We start from the raw sequence: 12,617 nt of genomic DNA, 5'->3' as shown, positions 1-12,617 counted from the left end.
CATATGGTCCATCTGTTCCCCTGAGATCAAACTGTTGAGCTCTAATCATGGACATGTGGAGGACCCTCAGTTCTATTCTGTCTTGTTCAGGCATCTGATTGGTTCAGACTGTGGGAAACGCAATCCAGATCAAAACCCACACATTCAGATGGAGATGTGGGACTATAAATAGGAGTGATGAAGCCAACAGAGATTAGATTCTCTCTACAGAGATTTCTTCAGCACAGAGATCCAACCATTTTACCTACAATCACTGCCACGATGACCAACTCTCAGGAGCATCTGACTCTGAACCACAAGGTAAATATCAGACTCAGGAAGAGTCTGTTATTAGCTGGTTTGGCTAAAGCTATAATAAATAACAGGTTTACTAATGACTGTCCTTTTTCCTGCAGACTTCAACTTGGAAAACACACATTCTGGCTTTTTTCTTGAGAAGACAGCAGAAGCAGCCGCAGCATTCACCCGATTAATGCTGCTGCAGATGTGTCCAAGAGGTGGAGAACTTCCTGTTCAAAGACCAGCTGAAGACACAGTCCCATAGAGAACTGCTGAACCAGTTTAACAAGCTCCAGTTTTCCTCTGAGAAGAACTTGTGAAACTTAGGTCTTTGAGCTTTATAGCTCAGACAAGTGTCTATAAAGACAGCAGCGCCTTCTATGGGCCATAGTAGGGGCGTGTAGACTGAGGTTATATCTATAAGACCATATTGGTGTATATTATTACAAATGCTACAAATGATAAAACATTCGTTGTGTTACTGTTCCTATATGTTTCCTAAGGAAATAGCAGTCAAATCTTTTAAATGGAAAAAGAAAATGCAGCAAGTGTTTGGACAAACAAACACTGAATACTTTAAGATGTAGATGGTCTTTCAGAATTTACTGAAAGTTTTCACTATTTCTCACTATGTGTATATATGTGGTGTGCTGTATTTCCTTAAGGAAACTGTGTGTTACTTTGTAATGAGTTTTTTTTTTATATTTTCCTTTTTTCTAAAAATAGATCTTGTCAGAATTATAGTAGTTTCAAATGAAAATTATGTATAATTAATAATCTGCCATCATGTGTTTGAAATGATATTGAGAAGACCTGTTGTAAAGTCATTTTTATCATTGCTTTCTTAAAAGTAGAAAATTTTCTCTTATCTTATTTACTTCATGTAAAGCAAAACTACTATTGTTTTCATCATAATATGTGTCTTTTGTAAAGACTACTATTTACTCTAATTTTTGAGTAAATTGTCTTGAAAATGTTTACAAGTAATTTTTGTGATGTATCATCAGATTTATATGACTCTACTGAGAGTACAAAATGAGTTAAATATATGTATTATAGGTAAAGGTTAGGGTTTTTCTCCACTTTGCTTTAGGTTTGACTAAGATAATTTAAGTAAATATAAAATATAGAGCTGAAATGATTTATTTATGGAAAAAAAAAGTTCTGTTGGGATCAGCAACTGCCATGAAGTGTTCATGATAAATGGCAATGGTTTTTTTGGGGTTTTTTACACACACAAAAAAGCAAAACACATTTTTTCTACTGGAAACATTTCAACCATGAAAAGTTTCCAGGTCATGTTACAGCATCTTAAACGGGTATTAGTCCAAAATTTGAATAGGCCATGTCAAACTCTTATTTTCAAAAGTTTCACTTCTATCTATTTTTGGGAAAATACTCTTATTTCCCCAAATACTTGGAGATATTTAAAATGTTTTCTTAGTAAATCTGAGACATACATTTGTGCTCCTTTTGGTCAACATTGGTTTGACCATGAAAGACTCCAAAAGATGCTATATTTGAATCATGAGCAGCGGGGTTACAAAAGCCCTGTAGTGCCTTGATATCAATCAAACAAATCATAATCCATAAATGTAGCATATCTACTGACCAAAATTGACATATAACCAAAGTTACTAAATGATTCTGCCCAATCAGGCCACAGAGTACAACTAATGTGATGCATAATGAGGCACACGTCTATTGTTCCACCAATGAAAAGATAGAGTGTGGGAAACCAGAGGAACCTCACTCACAGAACCGCTGAGGGACAATAGAGCTCAACCTTTGCCCTAACTGGACACTGGCAGACATCAAAAACCAAATGAATGTTTCCTTCAGCAGAAGAAAATGTCAGATTTTTTCCTCTAGCAATATAAGATACATTATATCATATCATATGGTCTATATATGACATAATATTATTTCTATGTTATTGTAGTCCTTTCATTCGTCTATTTTTTGTGTCGGCTTAAATTGAAAATGAAAACAACTGTTTAGTTATTTCATTTCAATAGAATTTTTTGGGATAATGTTAAATAAAATGTTCTGTTACTATGTTATACAAGTCTGCTCAAACAGTATGACACCTACTACTTACTTAATCAGAAATAAAAGCTTCAGTAAAATATTTTCAGTTATTCTGATATTGTGCGTTTTTCTAACAAAAATCAGTCCTAAAATTAACAAATAAAGTGACAAAAATAAAGTAAAGTGGCAAGTGCAATCTTTTTATCTATTCTTGGTCACATGGATTTATGGAGTGTGGGAAAGCTCTGGAGAGTAGCATTTATTATGATCAGCACCACCGGTCTTGTCAACTGTTCTCAAAAGGGATTTGGCACGTGTCATAAAGCAGCTGCTATCCCACTCGTTACATGTATAGATAAAACTTTGACTCAGAAGTATGAGTGTAATTTCAAATTAACTACATAAAAAATTATTATATAACGAGAGTTTTCCAAATCTTTCAGAAAAGGATCTTAGACAATACAAACATCAAATGTTAACTAAGGCGTTTGAGTCATTTGTAAAGTAAACTAGAATTTCATTAAATTTTAGTAAGCAGTCTTCAACATGTTACCAATTTATAGCCATGATGAATCAACTGCCTCATGTGATCCTGATTGGTCAGTTGTATGGTAACCAATGTGCTCACATGAAAACTACACTTTTGTATAATTGTTTCCAAAATAAAGTACTGGTTAAAAACACAAATAAAAACCTTTCTCTAGTAATGTCATTTGTAAATCCATTTCCTATTTTTACTCTTAGTAAACTCTGTCCTCACTATATCATGAATTTGTACTGTTCTTAATTAATAAGCATTTATTTGAAAAAGAAAGGAAGTAAGTAGGACAGACTTGCTGGATCTTCAAGTTGGAGCAATCTTCTGCTCCAGGTGTTGAATATCAAAACTTTTAGAATGACCAGTGTGTTGGATAAGGTGACACATTTCTTTTGTTCCCTTAGTTAAAGCAGTGAAAGGGCAGATTGTGGGAAACCAGGAGAAGCTCACTCACTGAGTCCCTAAAGGACAATAGATTCAGAGATCATATTTAAAAAATGGTTGAATGCTTGCTGATTAATTATATAACAGGACAAGTGTTTCTATAAAGTAGTCACAATGATTATGTAAAGACACCTAAAGTGGTTTTAGGTTAAATAAATACAAACCCAATCCAACAAAAACCAAATCCAAAGTAATTTGACTGAGAACTTCAAAACTACCAAACTACCAAATCCTATATACGTATATTGTGGTCTAAAACCAGGTGTTTCAGTTTCATTGTCCAACCCCTGTATATACAGTATATATTAATTACATATATTTATTTAGTTCTCTTTATTATAATCTGCTTACAGACAATAGAAATACATTTAAAAATTGCACACCAATGTGTCTTTAACCCCAAAAACTAAATTTGGCAGACTTCAGTTGTGTCTTCCCACCTCCATAGTAAAGCTGCACTTAAAGAAGTCAATAAAATTTGTCTCAGATAGGCAACCAATCAGGTGGTTTCCCTCCAGATGGTCGGTGACTATCAGAGACGTGTCTCTGTTAGAGCGTACGTCCAGCATCTGTCACCCAAGACTCCTTTCAAAGTGCCTTTGTAATGCACTGACCACACCAATAAAGACTGGGGTGTGGGAAACTGGGAGAAACTTTCTCCTCACACCACGAACCATAAGAATGTGGGCAAGTCTATTGATGGGTGCAGCTGCTGCAAATTTTGACTCAGCTTAAAGTAAATTCTAAATAATGTGGAACTTTGTAAAACAAATGCAATGTACAGCCTCTCATAGAAACCATGAAAAGTAAAACGTCATTTTAAACAGCTGCAATTATGACATAAGACAAATGTTCTATATCAAGAAATAAAACAAACTACTAAATATGTTTTACTTGTTAGAAAGGATAATTGGTGCAATGTAACTGATCTCAGAATCAAGCAGTAGATCTGATCTCCATGAGAAATCACCTCTTTCCCAGATTCATACAGAGCTCAGTGTCTCTTTCCCTCCATCTCCCACCACTCCTCCACCTGTTCCCCTGAGATCAAACTATTGTCCCCCACTAACATGAGCACTGAGCATGTGGCAGGGCAGACTTCTATTCTTTCTTGGCCTGTGTCATTATTGGTTCAGACTGTGGGAAACTTCTTCCAAACCAGGACCCACACATTCAGATGGAGATGTGGGACTATAAATAGGAGGGACGAAGCCATCAGAGATCAGATTCTCTCTACAGAGACCTCCACAGAACAGAGATCCTGATATGGCTCCCACAATCAGCCCAGCAAGGACCAACTCTCAGGAGCATCTGACTCTGAACCACAAGGTAAATATGAAGTTCAAAGAAGCATAATTATCATCTGTGGGACTTTGTAAATGTTGATACCAATGCCACACTGCAGAATGAGTTTAATAACTGCATTGTTCTTGTTTCTGCAGCTCAGAAAGCCTCTGGTAGAGAAACTACGCAGAGAGCGAATCAACAACAGCATCGAGCAACTCAAGTCTCTCTTGGCTCCAGAGTTTCTCAAACAGCAGCCAGAGTCTAAGCTGGAGAAAGCAGACATCTTGGAGATGACCGTTTTCTTCCTGAGACAACTGCAGAAGCAGCAGCAGCATCCAGCTCTAGACACAGGAGCTGTTGAGTTAGGCTATGCCAGATGTGTCCAAGAGGTGACAAACTTCCTCTCCAAAGACGAACTGAAGACGCAGTCCCAGAAGAAACTGTTGAACAACTTCAGCAAGCTGCAGACTTCCTCTGAGAAGAACCTGAAAGAGGCAAAATTCTCTTCTGTGAACTACACAGTCCAGACAAGTATCAATAAAGTCAAGAGTCCAACCACCAGCACCCCCTGGAGGCCATGGTAGACATCGACAGCCTGAGGTCATTGCCTGAAAAAGTATACCAGACTGGTAGACAGAACATGTACTGACATGTGTTTCTTTGGACTACTTCTATTGAATGAAAATAAGCATTTAATTTAATTGTGCTTTTATGATGCATATTATCACATTTCCTGTGGAAACAACATTGTGTTTTCTTTTAACAAAAGAAATGTATTGCAAATCAAATTGTCTTTGCAATTGGGATTTCTCTGTAATTCTGTGATTTACTACAAATTGTTTAGTACTGATCATAATGGTCAAAAATGAAATTGTCTTCTTTTTTGTAGGACAAATTTCTTTGAACTTTTTCTGAGTTAGCAGAATTACCTTCTGTGCAACTTTTATGTCTTTGTATATCACCTAATAAGTTACAACACCCTCCCAGTGAAAACTCCATGTTGGTTTTTGAGTGATTTTTTCAACTGATGCTTGAAAATTTACTAAAGGATCTGTGACAATAGTTCATTTCTAATGTTACTTTGTAAATGCTTTGGTGTGATGGTCTCACATTTAAGTTAGGCTTAGTCATTATGTGATCTGTTGTAAGGTCAGTCTATTTTTTAACTTTGTTAAACATTTAATCAATAATATGAGTTGTATTTGAAAATACTGTATTGTCATTTGTCTTTAAAAAAGATGTTTCTCTTATCTTTAGACTTTTTCTTGTTGAAATCGACAAGTTGTTGTGATGTGTCATCACTTCCTGCAGAAACTTCTGTACTTTCTGTCTCATTGTGCCTTTAATAAACAACTGAGCTGAAACTAAAATCACATCATTGCACTTTTTTTTTACTACCTTTGGGTTTTTAAGTAACAAATAAGTAAAATTTATAAATTTAGACCAGGCAATAATCATAAATTGATAATCAGTGACTTAGGCTTCACAACTCTACTTATGTAGGTTGAGCAGCTACTCACACAATGAGGAAAAAGAATGTTTTATACAATCTATGTCAACATCTGGTTTCAACTATATATTCAGTTACTTCTGTATAAAAAGTCTCAAAAAGACTCAGCAAAACTAAACTACAAATTGTGTCACAGCATTGTTTTATGTGTTGATTTAAATGCCAATGTTAGAAATAAAAAAAAAATGTGTTGACGTGTCCCCCCATTAAAAAGAGTCATGACAGTGTACCTAATGTGCTTAATGATGCACACTTCTATTGTTCCTACAGAACAATAGAGTGGGAAACCAGATAAAAGTCATTGTAGGGCAATAGATCTGGACCTTTGACCTGAGGAGAAACAGGTTAACTGAGAGACTGAGCACTAACTGTAAAAGGCCTACATCAGAATGCGTTCTTTCATGTTTTAGTAATCCAGTTGATTTCTGCTTTTTTATTCTTAACTCATTTTGCACCTTTGCACACTAAAAATAGCTCCTTCTTTAAAGAGAAAATTATTTTTAACATGAATGTAGTGAAATCTTGCCTTATTTTGTGATTTTATTGCTTCAATGTTGTCTAAATATTTTTTGTATTATTGAATTGTTAGCATTTGTTACTTTAATTTTACCTGCCTAATACAAACTTCAATACTGAAGCCTTTTCAACTTTTAAAGGTTTTTAAAGCTAAAAGATAAATCTTTGAAAGCTAAATCTTATATAACAGTATGCATCTTTGATGATGATTCAGTTTGCTTATTCAGTTTTAGTGACCTACAAAACTCATTACACAGCAAAAGATTTAGTGAAAATTTAATAACAGTTATGTTGTCAAATGTTGATTTCAATTGAGATAGGAATGATTTTCTTTTAGACCTAATGTCTTAAGAAATTTTAAATTTGAACAACTTTAAATGTTTTAAAGAAATATGGAAAGAGGGTACATTTAGGTTTAGGTGGATGAGCGGATTTCATTTAATCAGCAGTGAATGAAAAAGCCCTGAAGAGGAGTTTTACGTAATTAACATAATCAACCTCACCAGCAGTCGACCAATCTCCAAAGGGATTTGGCACGTGTCGAAAAGCAGCCCCTTCCCTCTTAAATGTGTTTAAACATTTGATATGGAAGAAAAATACTAATTACAATTCAAAAAGTATGACAATAAGTAAAATATCTAAAATAACCATTAATTTCAAAAATATTCTATTAACCAAATTAAACTAGGATCATAGAATCTATTGTAGTTAATAAAGGTACATGTTTTATGTACAAGTTTCTCTTAGTAAGCACAAATTTCATTATGTTTGTTTGACAGAGGCAACAGCCTATTTAGTGGCACACAGAGCACACACTGAGGAGATTCTGCTCTGATTTGTAACAATTTTAATGCCATTTTGTTCTTGCAATTGAAAAAAATCAAAACTGTGAAAAATTTTTATGTCTTTGTGCAGAACCTTCACTTTTAGATGTTTGAAAGTGAAATACTGAATAACAATGACCCTCCTTAAAGAGGTCATGATTGCCTTATGCTTTGCATAATGAGGCACACTTCTATTGTTCCTCTCATCATAGGACGGAGTGTGGGAAAACAGAAAAGGCTCACTCACAGAGTCGCTGTGGGACAATAGATCCCGACCTTTGACCTGAAGGGAGACAGATTACAAAGGAGCCCAGCTCCAGATACACAAGTTGTTTTCAGCCTCACTTAGGTAAATCTGTTACTTTTTTACAAAGTTAATATTTCTGTAGGTTTGTTTCTCCCAAATATATATTTTTGCCAATTCAGTTTCTTTAATGTATTCATTCACAGGAATCTTACCACTTCCACATATATGTTAAGTTCTGGCTTAATGGCACAAATTGATTTTAACAACAGAAATATATTCAAACAAAAGACAATTCACCATTAAACATTTTATGAATATTGGATTTTTAATACCGAAGCAATATTAAGACCAGACGCCAAAGGAGAAACCTAAAGTAAAAACAGTAGTGTACTCATAAAAATAACCTCTCAAACAGGGGATTGAGAGGTACTTGTTGAAATCATGATTCTCCACAGCACTTCGTCACCATTGAGACTAACAAATGGGCTCATTAATGATATGAGAAGAAAAAATGCAACACAAAACTGATTTACAAGTTTACAGAACAACTTTGTAGTTTGTAATTACTGACCTGAAAGAGGATAATGTAGAGGGAAATATTTTTGAAAGGGTGGCTTTGACACTTTTACATTTTTCTATGTACAATATTACTCCATCAGAGTAGAAGACATAGCTTAAACAATATAGCAAACAAAAGAAAAATAAAATGAATAAAAGGGTGTCAAAGAAAAGATTTTCAAACTTCATTACAATCTTCTTGGTGCTTCCACTGTTTTTTGGGGCCACTACAGTTTAGTGGAAAGGTGTAGCTAATTCAGTTATTTACAATTTGTTTTGTGTACCTCTAGATGGCACTACATCCTTCATTGTTGATATTTAAAGAAAGTTGCATATCACTGCCCACTTAAATTCTGTAGCATCTTTAGAATGAACCGTTATTAAATTCTGATTTACTTAGAACTTATGATCGATTTTATGTAAGCACATTTTTTATACAATTGTTTATATTTAAATTGATTCTATAAAGAAGTACATTTTATATTGTTATTGACAATATAAATAAAAAATATTTTCATATATTTAAATACATATACATATATTTGGACAAAATATGCTTTTTCTTTCCAAATTTTCTTTTCTTTAAGGAAAAAGAATGTGAAATCACATTTTATGTCCAAATTAACCAACCTGAATTCAAACACTTGTGAAAATCTCCAGTTATTCTGTTTACGTTATCCTCATCTTTACAATTTTAAAAAAGTGGGACAAGTTTCTATGGCTACTTACATTCAGGTAAAATTTCATAAATATGTAAAAAAAAAAAAAAAGTAATAAATCAACACATCTACATATTACAACAGATCACAACAATAAAATGCTATGGAAAATGTTGCAAAGTAATACAACTAACTCTGGATACTAATAATGTAGGTGAATGAGATACACTTGTAGCAAATTACTAGTTCTCCTGAGAGATTTGACACACTTCAAGACATTGTGTCCCCAAAGACTGTTCCATTGTTTAGAAGTGGAACCAGACTTCATTTTATGAGGGTGTTTACAATTTTGATCATGGGGTAACAATTTGAGATAATTACAGTGCTAAAATTTAACAAAAAACATTTTTGTACAGGCTAGTACATAGTTCTTACTTGAATTTGGCCTATATAAATTGTCAAAGCCATCAATGGGTTCTTCTCCCTCCAGATGGTTGGTGATGTAATGCTCTGTGTCTAAGACCACCTGTCACAGACGTGCCTTTTGTGGTTCTCTAATCACAGCAGACACTCAGTGTGGGAAACTCAGCTCAACATGCTACTCACACTGGCTACAAGGCACGTGTCGGTTAATAATTACGCTGCTGCTCAAAAAGGGCACGTGCCAAAACTCAGCTGCATCTGGACCTCAGCATGCTAATTGACATGAATTGTATTTTTAATGATTTCTACCATGCTAAATTATTAATGACACTTCATATGATTCTTCCTTTTCATGTAATTCTGCTATAAAACTAAAAACGTGAATTATTTTAGAATAAAGAAAAATAAACTTTTGTTACTTTATATATTATTTTTAGTTTTAACCAATCAATGTTTATTTTCTCTGAATCTGAAAGCTGTTTTGTTTCAGTTTGGAAATGTTAAATTTAAAAGTGTGCTGTTATTCTAACTCCATTGATCTCCACCTTAGGGAGCATATCAGCTTCCAGGGTCACTACTTTCCCACATTGACACAAAGTGCTGCGAGTCTGCTCCACCTGCTCTTTCTCAAATCTAACAATTATCCCTGCAGGCATTAACGACAGCATGTTAGTGCCCCACATGCCCATTGTTTGTCTAGAAGATCTGATTGGCTCAGACTGTGGGAAAGCTCAACCAGAGAGAGACCCACACATTGATATGGAGATCTGGGACTATAAATAGGAGCCGGCAGCCAGCAGAGATCAGATTCTCTCTTCAGAGACCTCCACAGCATCAACACCAAATAATGGCACCTACAATCACTGCAGCGATGACCAACTCTCAGGAGCATCTGGCTCTGAACCACAAGGTAAGTTAGATTCTCAGAAAACCTGTTAATATTTAAGCTTTTTCTACTAACAGCAACATTTCATTCCATGATAGGTTTATTAATGACTTCTCTATTCTTTCTACAGCTCAGAAAGCCTCTGGTGGAAAAGTTACGCAGAGAGCGAATCAACAGCAGCATCGAGCAGCTCAAGTCTCTCCTGGGTCCAGAGTTCCTCAAACAGCAACCAGACTCCAAGCTGGAGAAAGCAGAGATCCTGGAGATGACAGTTTGCTTCCTGACCCAGCTGCTGCAGCAGAACCAGCAACAGAGACGACAGCTGAACCGTCTTAAAAGCACTAAGGCTTGTTTTGATGACAACCTGACCAAGGCTGAAATCTCTCTGAGCTCCACAGTTCAGAGCATCACAGACGAGGATCCCGATTGTGAAGTTCTGTGGAGGCCTTGGTAGAAATCTACTGAATGTAGATGCTACTAGATCACATTGGTCAAATATGACTATTCTTAGAAACAGAGAGGATTATTTAAAATTCTGTTTAAACAGAGTTTTTATAATGTATGTACATTTTGTTGCATTTTTTTTTATTATATTTCCAGCAGAAATTGCTTCAGCATCTATTGTGTTGAGAAGGAAAATAATCTTATGCATGTTGTATGAAATTTCATAGATTGAATTGCAATCTGTTTTTACTGTACCTTAGGGTAAATAATAATACTGATAACATTTATCATGTTCTGTACAGTAACAATACCATATTGGTCAAGATTACTGAACTAAATTGTGAAATTTTAAGAACTTGATCTTCTGTTTGTGAAGAAAAATTGCTTCTATATATGAAGCCTCGTGATTAATTTTCTTTCAGTGCAAGATGTAATATTCTTAGGAAATAACATGAAGAGTTTTGGTGCATATTGCATGAACTAATTCTTGTTGCCAATGTTATTTGACTATAATACTAAGGTAATACCTTTTGTAGTTTGATTTCTGTTTATTGCTGCGATGAAAAGTTCCTTTGAAGGACGAGTTTCCTATTTGACTTTTAATCTCTTTGATTACGCCAAACAGATATTTTCTAAACTCCTAATGCCAATACTTTACTTCTTAGAAGTATAATGATAACGCAATTTTATGAATTGTACTTTCTTTTCTGTGGTTGATACAGTGGACACTTTGATCATATTCGATCAGATATCAAAAATGTTATTCTTCTGAACATTTTGTTATCACTTTGTGGGATTACAGCAACATGATCTATTTTAAGATCGGTTTATTTTTTAACTGTGTTTTATGTTGAACAGTTTTGTTCTGATAATATTTGCTTCATCAAATAGTGGCTTTAAAACTGATGTGATCGGTTTAGGTCAGAAAAAAGATGTCTATCTTCTCTTTTTAAAGTGAAGAGCTTTTTTTTACACGTTTGCAAAATTTCAAAGAACAGTGAGTTCTTCAAGTTGTTTATCTTTTATAAAGATGTTGTTCCTTTACTCTCTCTGAGTACACTGTCTTGTAGAAATCTACAAGTTGATGTTTGATGTTTCATCAGATTTGTATGGAGTTTCACAACTTCAAGTGTTTGAGGTAATAAACACAACCAAATCCTCAATAATGGTGTTTCTGTTGTATTTCTGACAACTTTATGTATACATTATGGTTCCTTTTCTATATTTAATCATTTTTATTACTATATGTTTAGTTACATAAGAAAAACAACCATTTGGTGCATTGTGAGTAATTAGAAACATGTTCTCATAAACTCAGATTCCAGTTTTGATGAGGGATGTTAAATAAGTATTCCTGAAATCATGTCAATCTCAGGTCAAAACAGCTTAGTTTTTTCTGTTACCATAACTGCTTATGCCATCTCTAATTATCCCATAACAAGCAACATTTGAAAAATAAATGCTTTTTTTGTGAATAGTACTGATAACCTAACCCAGAATGTAATTTGAATACTGCAGATAATCAGATTACATTCAAATAATTAATTTGATTCCCACAGTGTAATTACTGAAGGTTCCCCAACTTTCATTTTTAGACAATTTGTGTCACATGTTGATGCCCAAATTTAAACACATGTAACTGTTATCGCAGTTATAATGTTTCATTCATGGTTGTTTTCTTCTTATACAGAGCAATAGTAAAAGCTTTTTAAAAGCTTTCCTCATTTTGAAATGAGGAAAAAGTTACACATACAAATTGGAAGTCATCCTTTCCACAGAACTGACATTGATTACATTTTATTCCTAAATGCCAATATTCAATTTAAATAACAACAGAGTTTGTGAGGGAAATTAAATATGCTCCCCTATTTTCTGCCCCCAGAAGTAGTCTCAGACTCCAATGTCCATGTCATGCTGTTAATGCCACGGTTCATATTTTCCTTCTAGAGAGGGAAGTTTATCTTTCTGTTT

The 12,617-nt window shown here is 34.4% G+C and overlaps 2 protein-coding genes across 2 annotated transcripts; both read left to right on the top strand.

The window, feature by feature from the left end:
• Nucleotides 1–4,540: 4,540 nt before the first annotated feature.
• On the top strand, nt 4,541–5,943 carry LOC114134928 (transcription factor HES-5-like). Its single transcript, XM_028001799.1, has 2 exons — nt 4,541–4,621; nt 4,735–5,943. The coding sequence occupies exons 1-2, from the start codon at nt 4,559–4,561 to the stop codon at nt 5,161–5,163; spliced, it is 492 nt and encodes a 163-aa protein (XP_027857600.1). The 5' UTR covers nt 4,541–4,558; the 3' UTR covers nt 5,164–5,943.
• A 4,196-nt stretch (nt 5,944–10,139) lies between these two features.
• On the top strand, nt 10,140–11,806 carry LOC114134865 (transcription factor HES-5-like). The gene is made up of 2 exons (XM_028001715.1): nt 10,140–10,226; nt 10,333–11,806. Exons 1-2 carry the CDS (start codon nt 10,164–10,166, stop codon nt 10,654–10,656), a joined length of 387 nt encoding a protein of 128 aa, XP_027857516.1. The 5' UTR covers nt 10,140–10,163; the 3' UTR covers nt 10,657–11,806.
• The last annotated feature ends 811 nt before the right edge of the window (nt 11,807–12,617 follow it).

This window comes from Xiphophorus couchianus, chromosome 20 (assembly GCF_001444195.1).
Source record: "Xiphophorus couchianus chromosome 20, X_couchianus-1.0, whole genome shotgun sequence".
Lineage (NCBI taxonomy): Eukaryota > Metazoa > Chordata > Actinopteri > Cyprinodontiformes > Poeciliidae > Xiphophorus > Xiphophorus couchianus.
Note: the sequence above shows the minus strand (reverse complement) of the source record. Positions and strands in the feature narration are given on the sequence as shown.